At 34.4% G+C, this 19,457-nt stretch overlaps 2 protein-coding genes across 5 annotated transcripts; one reads left to right on the plus strand and one right to left on the minus strand.

The window, feature by feature from the left end:
• Positions 1–3,907: 3,907 nt before the first annotated feature.
• LOC105339791 (tripartite motif-containing protein 2) lies at positions 3,908–5,407 on the minus strand. Its single transcript, XM_011445513.3, has one exon. It carries the CDS (start codon positions 5,405–5,407, stop codon positions 3,908–3,910), a length of 1,500 nt encoding a protein of 499 aa, XP_011443815.2.
• A 2,036-nt stretch (positions 5,408–7,443) lies between these two features.
• On the plus strand, positions 7,444–19,089 carry LOC105339770 (lysine-specific histone demethylase 2). 4 transcript variants are annotated; one of them, XM_020072024.3, is made up of 21 exons: positions 7,444–7,579; positions 8,160–8,231; positions 8,465–8,602; positions 8,884–8,973; positions 9,317–9,533; positions 9,715–9,756; positions 9,983–10,142; positions 10,582–10,760; positions 11,181–11,366; positions 11,777–11,854; positions 11,988–12,122; positions 12,592–12,763; positions 12,872–12,930; positions 13,641–13,673; positions 14,876–15,076; positions 15,493–15,567; positions 15,918–16,034; positions 16,369–16,497; positions 17,308–17,430; positions 17,643–17,795; positions 18,196–19,089. In XM_020072024.3, exons 2-21 carry the CDS (start codon positions 8,209–8,211, stop codon positions 18,295–18,297), a joined length of 2,412 nt encoding a protein of 803 aa, XP_019927583.3. In that variant the 5' UTR covers positions 7,444–7,579; positions 8,160–8,208; the 3' UTR covers positions 18,298–19,089. The 4 variants fall into 4 exon arrangements, with proteins under 4 accessions (XP_019927583.3, XP_011443788.3, XP_011443787.3 ...); XM_011445485.4 differs by having other exon boundaries at positions 7,499–7,606; XM_020072025.3 differs by lacking the exon at positions 7,444–7,579 and adding an exon at positions 7,677–7,746.
• The last annotated feature ends 368 nt before the right edge of the window (positions 19,090–19,457 follow it).

The raw sequence follows: 19,457 nt of genomic DNA on the forward strand, positions 1-19,457 counted from the left end.
AGACCTTAACTATTATTAATCGATTAAAATGCCAAAACCATAACCTTTATTTTTCTACTTACAAAAGGACAATTCTAGTATTTCAATCGAGGAAAGATGAAATAAAAGACAAAATTAAGATAAATCATCTTGATTCTTGAAAAACATCTTTAATGCTTCATAAAATAATTTCAGCAGATGATAAAGAGTCGGCCATAAACCACAAACAACAGTTATAAACACATCTGGGGTTACCGAATCCGAAAGGATTATCCATCATAATTTCCATTTCTGATTGATACATTTGCATTGCATTTTGAGACAATGGCATATAGATGTCTTTGCTGAAGTCACTGCAGCACGATTTACGATTATTGTTTTATATGATTAAGTTACGTTCGTCGTTATGTTTGGAAACATCGACAAGCGCCCCCGTCATGAGACGTATAAACCCCCAGCTCAATAAATATATGTTTGACTTCACTGTTGGCGAAGCATTTGGATCGACCTTCAGTTTGGCAATTCTACACCGCTGGTCAAAGTCAGATACGGCCTTGTAGCCATTCTATAATTGAGCAAAGACCAAAAACGCTGGCAAGACCAAGCACGAAAGCCAATGATTTTATATTGTATGTTTGTTACTTGACAGTCTATGACCAATTACAATTCTTGGGGGAATGGCGCTTTGGCAGCGGGCAATTTAACGTTGTCAATTCTCTGATTATCACCGTTTTGCAGTAATTATTTTGGATGTGTGCATGGAACACGAAGAGAAAGCAAAGTCCTCGCATTGCGTGCCTGGTCCTTATTTCGAAGCATGTCAATCATTTAGCGTTCGTAGTCGGCCTTACGTTTCAGTGTATTAACGTATGCACAGAAATTCTTGGGGGTTCTCCGTAATTCTTTAGATTCAATTACAGAACACGTAAACAAAAGTAAGAAAAAGGTCAAGTTTGATATTGAGATTTGGTTGTTATGCCAGCAATATCGTTTTTCACTGTGACGTACTCTTTTGATTGATATTCATAAGAAAAAGATGGATGATAGATAGATAGATAGATAGATAGATAGATAGATAGATAGATAGATAGATAGATAGATAGATAGATAGATAGATAGATAGATAGATAGATAGATAGATAGATAGATAGTAGATAGATAGCAATATCGTTTTTCACTGTGACGTACTCTTTTGATTGCTATTCATAAGAAAAAGATGGATGGATGATAGATAGATAGATAGATAGATAGATAGATAGATAGATAGATAGATAGATAGAAGCATAGTGTAGTAATCAAGATGAAGACACTTTTATCCATGCTTAATTGCGTAGACTATTGCAAGATGCATATCACTGATACCATGTCCACTGGGACATTCTGTGAACGTTATATGTCAGTGTCAGAAATATGAGTAGATGTACTACTGATCGTGTAAATCTGGTGGTTAATATTTTGGCCACTAACTGACCGGATTTGTAACTTTGTCGAATAGTCTAATTAGTACTAACATCTAGCATATGTATGGTGGCATATCTCTGCCCCTTGTGTGCAAGTTATTTTTCTATCTAATATGTTGACATGCACTATAATTATGTCAACATGCAACATAACTATGTGTTGAAAATTGCATTCTGATAAGAATTATTCAAAATCTAAAACAAAATCTCAAATATCGCCCACCTGTGACATCCAAGATGCTAGATGCTACCTTTTTATGTCGACGTGGAACATATTTATGTTAACATACAAGATAAATATGCAGACATGCAACTTATTTATATCGACATGCAACTTATTTATGTCAACATGCAACTTACTTATGTTGTTATGCGAGATGAATATGATGACATGCAACTTAGTTATGTTTACATGCGAGATAAATATGTTGACATGCCACTTATACGTTGCATGTCGACATAAATATGTTGCATGTGCACATATAAATCTTGCATGTTAACATAACTAAGTTGCATGTCGACATAAATAAGTTGCATGTCGACATAAAGAAGTTGCATGTTTACATAAATAAGTTGCATGTTGACATCAATATGTAGCAAATCTAGCATCTTGTATGTCACATGTTGGCGATATTTGAGATTCAAATCTCAAAAAATCTCAAATATCGTCCACGTGTGACATCCAAGATGCTACCTTTTTATGTCGACATGCAACTTTTTTTTGTTAACATGCAAGATAAATATGTTGACATGCAATTTATTTATGTCAACATGCAACTTATTTATGTCGCCATGCAAATTATTTGTGTCGACATGCAACTCACGTATGCTGAAATGCGAGATATATATGTTGACATGCACCTTAGTTATGTTTACAAGCGAAATAAATATGTTGACAAGCAAATTATAAGTTGTATGTCAACATAACTTAGTTGCATGTCGACATAAATATTTTGCATGTCAACATATTTACCTTGTATGTTAACATAACTTACTTGCATGTCGACATAAATAAGATGCGTGTCGACATAAATAAGTTGCATGTTGACATCAATAGGAAGCTTATCTGGCATCTTGTATGTCATGTGTTGGTGATATTTGAGATTTTTTTATAACTCTTATTTGATTGCAGTTTTCTTGCATGTCAACATAGTTATGTTGCATGTTGACATAACTATCTTGCATGTCAACATCTTTATCTTCCATGTCGACATAATTAATAGAAAAATAACTTGCACTCAAGGGGCAGAGATACATGTATACCACCATACATATGTAATCAACATAATAGAATAGTTAATAGCAGGTATATGTTTTGTATCCTTCGTGGATACTATTGGGATTACGATAGTACCAAGTAATAGGAATCTTAGGCGATGATTTTCTTGATCTGCCAGTTTGATTGATGGGTGTAAATTAAGGGGTTGTTTATATATATATATATTCAAATCATATTCTTCCATCTTCACCCTCCCATCTCCCACCCATACCTTGCTTTTAAGAAACTTTTTTCTTCTAAAAATAGAAATGCACACGACCAATCCATTCTATAAATAAAAGATATAGCAGTGCTTGGTGAAACCTTATTATCGTAACCATTAAAAATCGACTTGCTTGTCATTTTGGAACAAATTAGACGTTTGCTGTTACAACAATTATGCTGATGTGGAGTTTATTTACATACTTAAAAAGTTGATTAACAGCAAAACGTTCAAATATAAATATTTAAAATATTGAAATACATGTATATTCACACCATGTTTTTCCATCTTCAAATTGAGCATTGACATCTGGTCCAACTTTTTATTTGCTTTGAAATCTCTCTCTCTCTCTCTCTCTCTCTCTCAAATCAAATCTAAAATTATAAAAAATTATTGTAAATTTCATGAAAATTTTGATTACATGTATTGCATGTATGTTTAGTAGGTACACGTGGATCCTCCAGAAATAACATTGATGTATGTCATTAAAAAAAATTAACACTATTAGGAAAATATGTGCTTGGTAATCGATCATTTTCTTTGACTATTGAAAAACAAACTAAAAATCTAATTCATATTTGACTGAAACTAATGATCCATCTTACCACCCCTATCATTTCAAAAAGTGTACACAGTACTATATTAGGGTAAAACAACTAAACACATGATTATACTGTGTTAATTACATGTAGTTTTATTTCATATTTTTGCAAGGAAGAATACTGGTATAAATGTGCAGCTTTATATGGACAATGGTGTATTATGAAAAAAGAAGTAGTGCACTGCCTTTTCTATGATATGTAGGTTCCAGGAATTTTGAATTATTATTCCAAATATAAGAAACAATGGCATGTGTCGATCCATTTTCAATCAAGCCAAGCATTTAAATGTAAATTTTTGCTGGATAAAAAAGATCTTTGTGATTATTCCGACACCCTTCATACGCATTGTCCCTCTGAGAATTGGCCAGAAATGATGTGCAGGCATTTAGAAGTCATTTGATTGATTGCTTTCCTCGTATTCGAAAACATGCACGCTTCCGTTCTCAGACCCTATTAAAATTCGGTTTTGGGTCAGTCTCAATGCAGATGGATACGAGCAGTTAGTTAGCAGAAACCTCTGGAATTTCCCGATCTTGTCGAGAACATGGACGGCGTTGTTGCGAGGGTCACCCAGAATGATCTCGCAGCCCCTCGTGCAACAAACGTCAGAGGGCTTGAACATTCGACCCAAGTTTTGACCTTCATAGATGGCGCGAAGTTTTCCCGCCTCTGACAATATGAGCAGACGACCAGTGTTTCTACTCATCGTGTCCACCACGCACAGATCTCTGTTATAACTCTCGGCAATCCTGTCAGGTGAATTAAACAAATAATATTTGATCCACTCTCGATGTCCCTCTTCGTACTCAAAGGTGTGCAAAACCCGGCCACTGGTCGTCATTTTCTGGATAATCCGACGTGTATTAAATCGATCCCTCATTCCAATGAGCAATTCCTTTCGCAGTGAGAGTGCCACCCCGAGGGGTTCGAATGGTGACAAGTTCGTTAAAGTTTTAATATCGCCATCTTTAATGGACCATCGGTTTAACACTCTGTTAACACTATCTGCTATTATGAGGTCCCCGTTGTCCAAACGGACGAATCCTCCGATGACTCCATCACCGATATCAAACTTCCGGACAATACTGCCATCTGTGTTGCATAATTTGATCTCCTTGTCATTCCGCCCGCACACCCATACTTGCTCCGGCGATTTTTCAGAAAGAGTTATAATTGGGTTAGCCGTCACTTGAAAATTAAAAAGTTCTGTCAGTGGCGTTCCTTGAATGTCCACTCCCAAACGTTCGGAATTTTCCCTGATGACGTGGCCAAACATTCGTTTCAATGAGTGGATATCAAGCTGACCTTCGTCAAATTCTACGTGGTCCTCTGTTCTCTTAGGGTCATGAATTCTAATTCTGCTTATCAGGATCCGTATTTTCTCGTGCAGTTTGAGAATTGTTGCGTCATCTGTACTTTGTTTATTTTCATTAAAATAACTCACCAAGTTTTTTAATATCGCGATGTTTTCGTCTTCTTGAGATCTGACATGCTGCGCACTTTCATCGAACTTGCTTTCAGAAATGTCCTTGATAAGACTTTCAGAAATGACCTTGACCGCAGATATTAATTCGTGTTCCCGATGTTTAATTCGGTTGATTTTCCCTGTTTTAGCCTCTCTATTCTTTTCCTCAACTTCTGCTAATGCTTTCACGTTGTGTTCTATTCGGGGGACTTCTTGATTGATTAGTTCGGTAATTTTATCACTCGCCGTCCCCCTGAAGTTCTGAGCGACCTTTTTGAGTTTGCACCAGTCATGATCGCGATGATCCACTTTGATACATTCTTCACACAGGCTTCTATCACAGGTTAGACAGTAGTGATCTAATTCTTCCTCGGAATGAAAACTACAAACGCTAATCAAGTTATCGATCTGGCCTGCCATTTCACAACTTTAAAATTAAATCATTTCTTGGTAATATCTCCGCCGAGACGCTGGTGTTATTAACCCTATAGCTGGGATAATAAATAGTAACAGTTAAAAACAAAAACTTGGAACTGTTGTACGGTCATTAATGATTCAATTATAAGTATGATCGCAGACTTCTACGGAATTGTTGTTCGGGGCGTTCATGTGCACTGCTTCGGATCATCAATACAAAATAGCCTTTCTTTCAAACGAATTGAAAAATGGGCATTTGTATATATTTATGTAGGAAAAAATTTAAAAGGAATATTCTTTATTTTTGATTTCAGATGATATGAAAGGGGAAAGTCTTGGCGTTAAAGGGCAAAAAAATCGCTGGCTTTTTACAAGACTTGAATCGATTCCTTTCCGTGCTCACTTCTGATTTTATTTCTCCGTTGGCATTTCAAATTATTCAGAAGGAAATTGGTGATATAAACAATTTTTGACGTATGTCTATTTTGTCTCGAACTAAAATAATTTTCAGTTACTCGGGAGACTTAAGAAATAAACTTTATGTATAATTGGGTAACGATACGGCGCGCGTCCAATGATTAGGCCTCCCCCCATTCATTGATCATCTGCTATTTCCAATACATAAAACTATATATTCTTCAATCCATATTGACGAGGAGATCTACTGACATTTCTGGTGACGTAGCCATGTTTTTGCAGAGATAAACGAACAGTGTATACTGTCTTTTGCGTTATGCGATAAATGCCATTAATCTTAACTTGTGTACGGCCGAATCTTTTCTGTACTCTAAATTCTACCAAAAGCCATCTCAAAAACCGAGTAGGGGATTCCGTAATAAGATTACAACAGGCTAAATAATCGTCTTGTATCATAAGTTGTCGGATCGAATCAATTTGTGACAAATAGGTTATTTGGATATTTTCTGTTTTTACCAAAATTGTGTCTTTTATAGAACTGCGTAGATGACATCGACACAAATCTTTGTAAAGTTAAGCTAGACAAACGCTGGGGGTTGTAGAGTATAACTGATCACAAATACTCCATTTCTGTAGAAAATTGTCAAAAAGAAGAAATATCTAAGTGGAACCGTTCACATTAATTTATGCAACATCGTATAATGCAAATTGATGTCGTTTTGGGGAAACTTGGCCAGTGTATGTATCACTGACACAGCCACCTGGAGTTTTATAATTATTTTTCCAATAATAAAAAATATATACCCTCTACCTAATAATACACCTGTAACATTAGATTGAGGGTACTAAATATATTTTTCATTATTGGAAAAATATATAACGTCAGGTGCCTGTGCACTGTAGGGGTACTGACACACGCCATCTCGGAATTTCCTACATAACTTTTTTATGTAATTTATTTTCAAAGTATGTGACATTGCCAACCATGCACAAAAAGGACGTTTACTACTTTGGTCGCCATGGTTATAGACTACTGCTCGTATACGCCCACATGTAGTCTGATTTAAGGCAAAAAAAATGTTTTTTTATTTTTATGACACATTACTTGATTATTTTTTAATATTTACAGGTGTTCCATGCAAAGTATAATTAGACCTTAAAATGCTTTGTATATAACACAAAAATTAACATCGCCCTTGTACATGTACATGTATATTTTACAGCTGATGGCGAAAAACTTAATGAAATTAAAAATTTTTGTTATGAATAAGTTATTAACCATAAAATGTGAGTAGATAATTTTTTTTTTAGAATTTCATGCCTTTCAAAATAAATTCCTTTCGGTAACATTTTTCATATACATAGATGGGGAAAATACACCAAAGTGGAGGTGTCATAAAAACCCTGTCAAAGTCGATACTTCTAAAATAGAAATATATTTTGTATTATTATTATATTCCACCGCCATGATATACAGTACACAAAGATGAATTATCATGTTTTGCTTTAAGATCACACATGCGCAGAATTGTGAATATTAGACTTCATTCTTTAACAAATAAAACTTTAAACGCCCTCATCGTTAATTTTTCTCGAAAATTAAAATATATCCGGAATAGTTGATTCCAATCGTGTAACATTTTTTACTTTACACTCTTGTTGATCTTTTTCATATTTTCCCGCGAAAACGAGGCAAAATACTAGCCTGTTTAGAGACATTGTACAGGAATTTTGTCAATCACATTTCATAATTATTTTGTGAGTATGGCGTGCATGATATTTACGGTAATTTTCCCGACAATGTTTTCAAAGTTTTATATGTATGATGCACATTGACTATGTTGAACTACAGTTGGAATTTCCTCGTGTCTGTATGACTCTGCTTATTACAACTCCAGCCATGTATGCCTGTTCTACACTATATGGTAACAACATCAGTAGTACATTATTTTAAAAGGATCATGCATGGCCCACAATTCATGTACACGTATATCTGTTCAAAAAAATAGATATAGAAGCTATAGTTCATCTTTCCTTGGGGATGATCCAGCATGCAACATGTGCGAGTGTTTCCCGAAATATGATAGTTTTGGGTTATCTTAATGTACCTGTTTCAATGGAGAAATGAAATAAAAACTTCTGCCAGTTTTGAGATCCAATATCACTGCAGATGTTAGCTTTATTTCTTTAGGCCTAGTCTTTCTTTAGTTAAAAATCTCGAGACTTATGGAACAGAATTTGGGTATTTTTAATTTGCAAAATTGCAGAAAGGGACGTCTGGTCCCCACTTAAATTATTATATGTTGGGACATTGAAATGAAATATCTTTCGCTTACAGGTGAATGATGCACAGTAATGAATCATTAAGTCCATGGTGAAAGTCAATCATGTCCTCTCCTGGAATTCATGGGTTTGTCTCATCAAATCTTTCATTACAGTATAGAAAGATCATGGAAAATAAACAATCAGTTTTAATACTAATAAAAGTCATTTGATTTACATTTATAAGAAATTTAGATTATAATTTTATGTTTTCCAGCATTATACTTTTGCTGGTTGATTTATTCAGAAAAACTGGTTAATATTTGCAATAAAATACCGACAACAAGCATGAAACTATCAGCTATTTTTGCAATTTTACAGAAGTCGCAGAAATGCCAAGCGGAAAACAATAGATAGTTCTGACCAGGCTACTGACCCCTCCTTCAAAAACATTCGCCGGTGTCCTCACAGTGGCTGCCCGACCAAGGTCCCCATTTGTTTTGCAGGTGCTACAGAAAGGTGTGTGTCATAGTTGACAGAAGTCCTTATAGGGGTGATTCTAGAACACATAATTTGTATTTTAAACAAATGGTATATTTTTCATGTCCCTTGAAAAAAATGTTTGTGTAATATTGTAAATAAGGATACTCTCACTTGAGATTGTATCAGATCACTGGACCAGACTATCCCAATCATTTGTAACCAATTACTGGAATCTTTGAAAACAATTTAAGAAATCTTTATTGAGTGGAATATTGTGTTATGGTGGAATTTTACACCTGTTTGTGATGTGTTTTCAGGTGTGCAGGAAGTGGCTACACTTCACGTTGGTATCACACGAGTGCTGCAGAACATTACTGTAATGAGTGCTTTGAACATTACTACAGATGGTTAGTATTTACACTAAATCAAAGTAAAGAACCAACCTCATTATATCTTTATATAGACTGCTGAGAGTCATGTATAAAATTGTGCAGAAAAAAATGAAATTTACAATTTATACATAATGATGTGGAATAAATTACAAGTTGTTCCTCTTACCATACATGTACCTTCATTTAAGGTAGATATGAATGTAAAAGATAAATTTTAAATTGTAAAAAAATATTTTTGCATGCTAACAATTGCTTTCAGCAACACAAAGAGCTATTAGGCTTAGTAAATGTACTTGCATAATTTGACTGCACAGAGAAGAACAGTGGATAGTTTAAAATATTAACCACTGCCTTTCAGCCACAAGGATGGCTATGAAGTGTACCTGTCCTGGAAGAAGCTATGGAGCACACATGGGACGACGGATGCCAGCATACGTATGTTCATGACCAATAGTGTCCTGCCGTTCTGGGTTCAATGCAGGGAATGTCACAAGTGGCGGCAGTGGTCCAAAAGCACCACACCTATCCCAGAATTCCTCAAAAACTATGTGTGTGGGACCATGGCATCTGGAAAAGTGAGATTTTTTAATGTTTTTAGAAAAATTTCTAAGAATAACTTTTCAATTTTTGTTTTAAGTTTTACATGGTTTTCATTTTTAATTGAATTTCATTAGTAATTATGCAGTATGTAATTTACCTTTACTGACAAATAGATTTCAAACGAAACATTCTTTATTTATCTCTTTTTTTGTATAGAAATCAAAGCTGGAAAATCCCTGTGAAGTTCCAGAGGATCAGGTTTGTTTCTATCATTCCAATGAAATACATGTATTAATGCAGAAGTGAGGTTAACAATAAAATATGAATCTATGCCATTGATTAATTTTAACTAGAGTAGGGATAAAAAATTGAAAACTTATAAGGCAATAGCCAAAGAGGAAGGAAAAGTGTGGGAAATAATGTGTATTTCATGACTTCATGCAATTTATGTCAGCTTTTAGGTAGACTTTGGTTGATATTTTAGAGAGTGGCCTTGACAAGAGATCCCTCCTGGACCCACCTGATAAGTAGTCTGTCCTACATGAAGAATTCCCCCGCCTGGCCCTACCTCACCTCTTATTTCCCCGACAAATTGGGCATGTGTCCCTCTGACCATGAAGTCTTCAAGGAGAGAAAAACTCCAGGTGAGACGTGCTCCAGAGCCCAGGTGGTGTGTCGGAATGTTACTGTGGTTAACTTGATTTTCAAGTCTTACCTTGTCTTATTTCTGGGTGTGAAAACTTTGGTACTTAATGTGTATGCAACATATATATCCCTCTTTTATTGAAAGCTTTCAGCCTTGTAGAACTAGCTTACAATTTTGAGAAGTTATGGGTCTGTTCCTCTCCTATTCTTGCAGATAATGCATGCTTCACATGTTTTATTTTTTGAATTCTTTAAGAAATACTATGCAGATTTCTTTTCTTTTTTTTAATTTTTAAAAATTACAAAAAAATTTCAAAATCTTCAGCACTACTAATTGTATGGACAGTTCATATTACAGTTTTATTCAGTATTTTTAATTTGAATGAAATTTTGTTTGAGTATTTTTCTTCATTCTTTCCTTATTTTATCCTTGCAAAGTAATGCACAAGTACCTGCAGCCTTTTGTCGAGGCGGACAGCTCGGAGATTGCCAATGGTGTGGCCCCTGATGTCATGGAGGAACAGGAAATGGACGAATTCCCAGAATACGCCTCCATACCCTCCATGTATCTAGCAATCAGAAACATTTGTTTAACTTTGTGGAATTTAAATTTTAAGGTTGGTAATTAACAAAAACTACCAGATACCTGTATGTTGATCTCAGATACATGTACTGATAGGCAGTATTATGAAATAACAGTCAACTGAATTGTTTCAAAAATATAATGAAAAGATTATTAACAGTACATGTGTTTTAACACATTTAACAAATTCTAAATGTTGATGTTTTGAAAGTCAGAAGTAGAAGGTGGGTAATATTTCTAAAGGGAAAATTTAATACTGCTTTTAAAGCATATTAATATGTCAATTTAAAGATGTGATGATGAATGCTGTTCTTAAAAAAAACTTTTGATTTTTTTTCATATACATATATTAATGGCAATTCATGCTACAGTTTTGCCAAATAAAACCTTGTTAAAAAACATAAGACTCAATTGTAAATCATTTACAGTGTGTTTTCTTGATATTTATAAACAGGAATGGTTAACGAAGGAGAGGTGTGCGACCCAGATCATTTGTCGTGGTCTAGGAAGGGTGCTGTACATAGAAAGCCTGGACAAGGTCCTGTGGTTCCTGACGAGGCGGGGCCTGATCAACGTGGGTCTGCTGTCTGTGCCCAGGTCTCCGCAGTCCTCATACATATCCAACAAATTCATCAAACCCGTGAGTAAATTGGTCTGAAACTTATACATTTTCAACAAATTTATCAAAGCAGTAAGTACATAGGTCTGAATCTTACTGGTATCGAACAAATTCATCAAACCAGTAAGTACATACATGTAGGTCTAAATCTTACACTTGACCAACAAATTCATCAAACCAGTAAGTACATAGGTCTGAATCTTGCATGTGTAACAAATTCATCAAATATATGAGTAGCTCTCAAAGTCATATTCAACAAATTTATCAAAGCAGTGGATAGGTCAATATATCATAACTATCCATTAAATTTGTCAACCAGTGAGTAGCTCTGAAACTTATACATATCTAACAAATTTATCATTCACATTTCTGATCCTTTGTAATTGCTGATTTAACAAAATAAGAATGTATTTCATGTTTTTACCTTATAGAATCCGTCTGTGATAGTGGTAGGGGCAGGCACAGCTGGCCTGGCAGCAGCCAAGACACTCCAGGGGTTAGGGCTCAAGGTACGTTTAGAATTTGAGGTCTTAAATTCAAACTTACACAAGATTTCACCAAAATCGCTTTATAAGAGCTTCAGACAAGTGCTTTGAATAAGTAGACAGAAGGTATTTCTGACAATGTGTTGATGTTTGGTAGGTGACTGTACTGGAGGCCAAGTCACAAATAGGTGGCCGAGTCTGTGATGATGATTCACTGGGCGTATGTGTCCCTATGGGGGCTCAGATACTGAACGGAGCTCTCAACAACCCCATAGCCATCATCTGTGAACAGGTATGTGTGTCAAATCTATAATCTAAATAACGGTACCATCAATTCTTACAGCTAAATATAACCATAGTTCTACATGTATCATTGGAAAGCAAATAAAATGTACATGTATGTGTATTAAATTTTCAACCGAATTACCATCATTATATTAAAGCATGTGCTTGGGTCAAATTTACAGCAAATTACAGTAATGTTATTGATGAGCAGAAACTTTATGAGCAAGCATCTTTTTGCATGTTCAAAAGGTTTATGTGGTATGAATAAAATTATATTTTAGCAGTTTAAATAAAGGGTTTACTATCCAAACCTTCTGGTAGTTTATGTTCCTATCAATATGGTAGTGTTAATTATTGATTTCAAACCTCAGATAAAATCTGTCGAAATCATCTAGGGTCAATATGAACGATTTTATTTTTCTTTGGATATTTGAAAAATTGAAGGAAGTTTTATACCACTTTTTATTTCTGAGAAGGCAGGTATTCTGGTGAATTCATTGTCCGACAGCTGCGAAGTAATCAATGTAAATGGAGAGTTAATGGACAAACAGACAGACGAAAGAATGGACTTCCATTTCAATGCTATACTTGACATAATCGCTGATTGGAGGAAGGGCAAGGAACTAACACAAGACACCAGTTTACTTGGTACATGAATTTTGAATTATTTTTGCTTTATGAAGCTTTATGATTGGTCTTTGGTGTCACACCTATACATGTCCTATCAACAAGTTGATGTGTAGATTATCTTTACAGCTAAATTGAAAGAAATGCACCAGCAGTTTCTTGACGAGTCCCAGCTCTCCTTTACCACTGTAAGTATATATGTTTTTCTTATCTGACTGTCAGTGCATGCCACCAGCTTTTGTACTTGATATTGTACTACTAGTGTTCTTTCCATTAAGTCAATCAAGTTGATTATGTGTAGAATAGCTAGATTTCACATGAACCTGTAAGTGTCATTTAGTTGCATGAGCTTATATACCGTATGCACCTGAAGTTGATTTCCAAATGACATAAATCAATTAATTTGTTAGTATTATGGAGATGTACATGTTGATCATTTATAAATGAATTTTTTTAAAAACGAATTTGTGTTGACAGGACTTGTTGAGATATAAGTTATACTATTAATCATATTGAAGGAAAATACACGTTGCTATATTTTGATAACTTTATGGACATAATGGAGATATTGTTTACAGGACTTGTATAATTCATGTAACACCATATAATGCATACCAGATGCACTTAAAAACATGTAATACATGTACTTACAGTTCAAAAATTCAGAGCTGTAGGATTCAGTATAATGATTTATTTTAAAGGGAATATTCAATGTTGACAGAGGCATAGAAAATGAATATTGATTCTTCTTAAATATTTCAAAATAATGTGTTTTTGAATGTAAATTATATTTCAGAGGAAGATTTTGTATTTTTTGTTCATGGATCTCTATTTCATTAGAAGTAAGAACATTGCTGCATTTTATACGTCTAATATAACACCTTTCATTGTTTTACAGGATGAACAAAAGAAGATGCTAGCTCTGTTTATTGTTAGGACCAATGCCCTTGTTTTAACCCCATGTTGAAATACATATCATTTTGGTAACAGTTTCTTTGAAAGTATACAGCTGTCGGATTTAATAATTCTGGTATTTACCATTTTTTTTCGATACACTATATGTGTGCGTATTCTATAATAAGAATGAAACAAAAAACGACAAACAAACAAAAAAAATCTTTTAGGAATGTCAAAAAAATTTATATTGGTCTTAAAATATATGATATACATACATGCAAATTTCATATTTCTTAATTAAAGCAAGAAACAAAAAAAACAAAAAAACAACAACACAGTTTTTGCAACACTGCATGTGGAAGAACGACTCATTTACTACTCATGATTTTATTTATATAATAGAAATAATTTGTGTGCACTTAAATGCACTTCTTCATTTTCCAACAGCAGATAGCTTGTTTTGCACTTTTTGAATGATATTCATGTTAGATAACTGAAAGGGAAACAAGCAAATGCTGTGTATTACATCTTACCAAAATGATGAGTGTATTTCATAACCTACATTACCCCATTGCTAATATTTTCATTTTAGGGATACCTTGCATGATTTTTTTTCTTTGTTTATTTCATTTTGTTCAGAAATATTTTGAAAGTATACAATATATATGTCTGTCTTGTAATGCATGCTTCTCAATTTTTGTGTGAGTCAATTTATGTGTGTAATATTTTCTTTTTAATTTGACCCAGGTAATTATCAAAAATTTTAATGTAGAATTTTCTTAATTTTCATAAATATTTTTCCTTTATTTAATCTTATAATTTTATTTCAAATCATAAGTAACTGTGTTTAACCATGCCTTTTTTGCATCTACTTCTTCTTACTCCTATGTATATGAATGACTTATGACTGTACTGTGATTTTATCAGCATTGGTTGAACATCAATTTTCATGGATTTCGTTAAGTTTAACCATTAATTCAAATGAACGTTGAAATGAAATTTCTAATTACATATTGTTCTGATATTAGAATCATAGTTTCAAGGAAACTTTGAATCATACCCAATTATTTTACCATAATATATTGATTTGATCATTGGCCGCCTAATTACATATCCTTAAAAATTGATTTTTACTGAAACCATGAAAATTGATCTTCAGGAATATTATTGAAACCACAGTATATTAACCTGGTGGTATTTTTGGAAGTTTGATGAGTTTGTCCCGGTTGTTTTCAGGAAGAGGAATCCCTGATGAACTTTCACATCAGTAACCTGGAGTTTGCCTGTGGGGACACTCTAAGGAATGTGTCTGCCCTTCACTGGGACCAGAATGAGGACTACCCACAATTCAGTGGGGAGAACCTCGTGTTACCAGCGGGGATCTCCCAAGTGTTGTCTAAGCTGGCAGAGGGACTGGATATTGATCTTGATACAAAGGTGATCTGTTTTTAAAATTTCTCCCTTAGTAAATGGAAAATCAGAGAAAATTTTGGCAAGCATATTACACAATTTTGATTTTAAGTCATGTTTTTAGTATATTATTGATATGAAATACATTTACCAGTAATTGAGATTTCGTAGTTACAAGGCAATGAATTGTTAAAAATATTAAGCAAGTTTTAGTTGCATTATAAACTTATATTTGAATAACTGGTAGGTTGTTTGAAGTTGTCAATGTGTTCAATGTTTTTGTTTGTTGTATACAATCAATCTTGTTAAAATCTAAGATTAGATTAAGACTAGAAAATATATATACATACATAAGATAAAATTTTCTTGTGGAACAATGTTTTTATTTAAAAATCTTATTTGTACATGGAATAAAAATTTTTTCTAATATGCATAATCTGCAGGTTACAAAGGTGGATTATGGGGAAGAAACTGTCAAAGTTGTATCAGAGAATGGAAAGGAATGGACAGCAGACAAGGTAGATTCCATGTTTCAACCCTAACTCAGTCCTGTCAAATCCTTGAGCTAGGTGTTCTTTCCCAATTAATGCACGCTTTTTCCATAACGAGTGTACTGAATTACTGGGGAATCATTAGATTTCGTGGTGGCTCAATTGTCGTAGAATTCGTAGGTAGCTCTTATTCACAAATTAACATCCTCCACAAATTAATGAATTAGGGTTTTAAAGTCCTGTTTCCTTATATTGGTATAAGAAAATGCACGGATTTACGTCTCCATGAACCTGTGAAATGCAAGTAGTCCACGAAAATTGGCCCCTACAAATTTAAATGATTCCACATTATACAGCGATTTGTCTGTATCATCTAGGTGTTGGTGACACTACCCCTGGCTGTTCTACAAGATAAAGATGTGGAGTTCTCTCCTTGCTTGCCTGAATGGAAGTCCAAGGCCATGAAATCATTAGGGGTGGGCAAAATAGAAAAGGTACCCTTTATTTGTTCAGAAGTAACTGATCTTTGACTGCAAAATAAGTTTCATCAATAATTTGTTAGATTTTTTTAAAACAAAAATCAGATGTTTAGTATGTTACCAATGGTCAATGCTTGTGAACAAATATCATGCAGCTTCTTCTCAGCATTTACTTTGTGCCAAAGCATGCTTTTTAAGGCAATTTGTCTGGGATTAATGTCACATTATAACTCTAAAGCATTTGAATGACTGAACTGTCAAAAGATTTAGATGAAATTCGTTTTTGGCACCATCTTTTTCCTACATTAAAATAACAAATAGTTTAAAACGTATTGATATTGTTTTGCAGATTATTTTAAGATTTCCCCGACCATTTTGGAGGAAGAAGATCAAAGACTGTAAAGTGTTTGGTCATATTCCAGAGAAGCAGGACAATGTCGGTTACTTCAATGTCTTCTATGATTTCTCCACTGACAAGGTACATGCAAAATGAAAATTTACCAAAGATTTTGTCTCTTAAAACCTTGATGCTATTAATATTCTGTTTATTTTCATAACTTGGGATGCTTTGCATTACAATTTGATAACTTGCGTAAAAAAGGCTTAAGGTCAGACGACACGTTCCTTAATTTTAGATAACTTTTTCCAGGAATTTGTTAATGATTTACTACTACTTTGACAAGCTTTCTTGCAAAAAATTAGGGTACCTTACCAGGCATTTCTGCAAAATACTAGAGTATGCAATTTCCTATATAATCTTCTTGAAAATACACTTGAATTGCTGATATAAAAATAAATACATCTCCAGCACAGCGATATTCACTATATTAGAACTATATCTCCACCGGGGCGGGGCTTTGAACTCACGACCTCTAGTACCTACACGCTTCTGGCAGTGAGCGGCCACGATTCTAACCACTCGACTATGTAGACATATAACCAAACCCAAGTAAATTTTGATCATTTTTAAAGTAATTACAAAATTAATATGTTTTATTGGAACTCTTTATTACGAGGAGATACAAAAAAGATTCTCGAGGAACGTGTCGTTTGACCTTAATATGTCATGCTTTAAATTATATTAGTTTACACATTTTGTACATCATTTTTGATTATACATTATCTTACTTCCTATTCTTAGGGGTAGAAAATGATATTAGGAATGAATTAGATATCTACTTGAGCTCTCATAACCCATGTTATATACAATAATCTAAACAGGGTAGCCATTGAATTCATTCATTTACACATATTAATTAATTACCAGTATTACCTCTTTGTCCTACAGGTAGATAAGATGTACCTGTTGGTAACACACCTGACGGGGAGTGCCTTAAAACTCCGGGATCGCCTGGATAGAGACGTAGTGGCCGCCTGTATGGAAGTCCTCAAAGCACTGTTCCCAGAGGAGGTCAGTTCTACAGATTCCTGTCATGATACTTTAACCAGTAGCTCATTTTACCCTAAAATCCTAGTTTTATGGGCCTTGTAAAGCAGCAAGATATAATGTGTTTATATTTTTGTTTCTTAAAGAATTTGCAGGGAGAAAATGAGGTACATTTTTTAACATTAACATCTTTCCAAAAATCTATGGTACATTAGAAATGTCAAACTGTCTTCCAGACTGTTCCTAAGCCCTTAGATTACTTTGTCACTAAATGGACCAAAGACCCCTACAGTAAGATGTGCTATAGTTATGTGCCTATCGGAGTGGATGGTGACGCCTATGATATAATGTCGCAAGATGTTGCATCCAAAGTATACTTTGCTGGAGAAGTAAGTAAACGTTTACATGCACATGCCTAGCACTACTTTCAGATATATATCAACAAGTATATTAGGCAATACTTATAAAATCCTTTATGGACTGCTGAATTGGAAAGAAAACTTCTTGGTAGAAAATAATTAAATATTTTGATTTTTACATCAGATTACCTATTAACACACTGCACAACCACAGTTGCACTTAACTTGCCTGAATTATCCAATGAAACTGATAAATGCATTATAATAATCTAATTTCTGGGCTTAAGGAGTAAGAATGTACAGGTATATGGGTGTATAGTACCTGTACATTGTACAAACAATTTTTGATATCATTTTAGAGTGAAAATTGTGCTGTTAAAATCATCTATTTTTATCAGTTGTGGGTTGTATGTGGTTTTTGATCTTGTAGGCCACCAACAGACAGTTTCCTCAGTCTGTGACGGGGGCATATGTCAGCGGTGTGAGAGAGGCCCACAAGATATTCTCTACCCTCGTGGAGGATGATACGTGAGGGTTCTCTACAGAAAGTTAGGGTATTCTGTTACAACTTAACACATAATGTCAAAAATGATCCGGCCCCAGGGCCAGAAAACTTAGATACTCACTTCTGGTCTCAGCCTTACTTTTCTACTATACATGTCTATTGTAAAAGTGAAACTTTGATCAAAAGTGAATTTGTCAGAATTTCATGGCCCCTGAGCCAGGACACCAAAAGAATGGCAAGTCTGTGTATTAGCTTACTTCAAATATTCTCATCAGGACTATGACATTGGTGCAGTTTGGATTTCTCCTGTTTTGCAGAAGACATGGAACAATATGTGAAATCAAATTGTAGCAATGTTAATGTTATTGTTGAACAAATTGAATCTGTAGCACTTTGTTTTTGTTTTAACTGTACCAGAAGGTATTGTTTTGTTCATCTGTGTTCATTCATGACAGATTTCATCACTTCCCCTTTATCTTTGAATGTGCATTTACATGTCTATTGTCCTCTTTGTTCTGTTGTCTTCTTTGTTTTATGTAGATTGGACAGATGTATTCAATGCATTTTATTAGGTCACTTGAGTAAACTCAGGTGACCTATTGCTATCCGTTTCCGTTCGTCGTCGTGGGATGTGCGTCGTCCATCATGCATTAACAATTTTACATTTTTAACATCTTCTTAAAAACTATAAGGCTAATTTTTACCAATTTTGGTGTGAGACATCTCTATGGTAAGAGGAATCTAAATTGTGAAATTTGTGGCTCTACCACCCCCAGGGCACCACAAGTGGGGCCAAATATGCAAAAAAATAAAGCAAAATTTTCTAAAATCATCATCTCTACTCCCACACATGTGGGGAAAAAACTGTTTGCATGATTATGATGTCATGAAGCCCTCTACCAAAATTGTGAAAATTCATTACCCCTGGGTTAGGGGTTCTGGCTCTAGGGTGGGGCCAATATGGCCATATTGTAAAAATGTATTAAATCTTAAAAAATCTTCTTCTCTACTCCCATATACATTTGTTAAAAACTAAATACATGATTATGATGTCTATGAAGCCTTCTACCAAAATTGTGAAATTCATGACCCCTGTGTCAGGGGTTCAGGCTCTAGGGTGGGGCTAATATGGCCATATAGTAAAAATGTATTAAATCTTAGAAATTCTTCTTTCCTCCTCCCATATA

The sequence above is a fragment of the Magallana gigas genome, chromosome 5, assembly GCF_963853765.1.
Source record: "Magallana gigas chromosome 5, xbMagGiga1.1, whole genome shotgun sequence".
In the NCBI taxonomy this organism is placed as follows: domain Eukaryota; kingdom Metazoa; phylum Mollusca; class Bivalvia; order Ostreida; family Ostreidae; genus Magallana; species Magallana gigas.

What these genes read in the sequence shown, in the direction of transcription:
- LOC105339791 (XM_011445513.3), bottom strand. Translation starts at nt 5,407, where the DNA reads ATGGCAGGCCAGATCGATAACTTGATTAGCGTTTGTAGTTTTCATTCC.
- LOC105339770 (XM_020072024.3), top strand. Translation starts at nt 8,209, where the DNA reads ATGTCCTCTCCTGGAATTCATGG. An exon ending in GTGAAGTTCCAGAGGATCAG is followed by an intron (nt 9,757 to 9,982) that starts GTTTGTTTCTAT and finishes TTGATATTTTAG; the next exon opens with AGAGTGGCCTTGACAAGAGA. An exon ending in TAGCCATCATCTGTGAACAG is followed by an intron (nt 12,123 to 12,591) that starts GTATGTGTGTCA and finishes ATTTCTGAGAAG; the next exon opens with GCAGGTATTCTGGTGAATTC.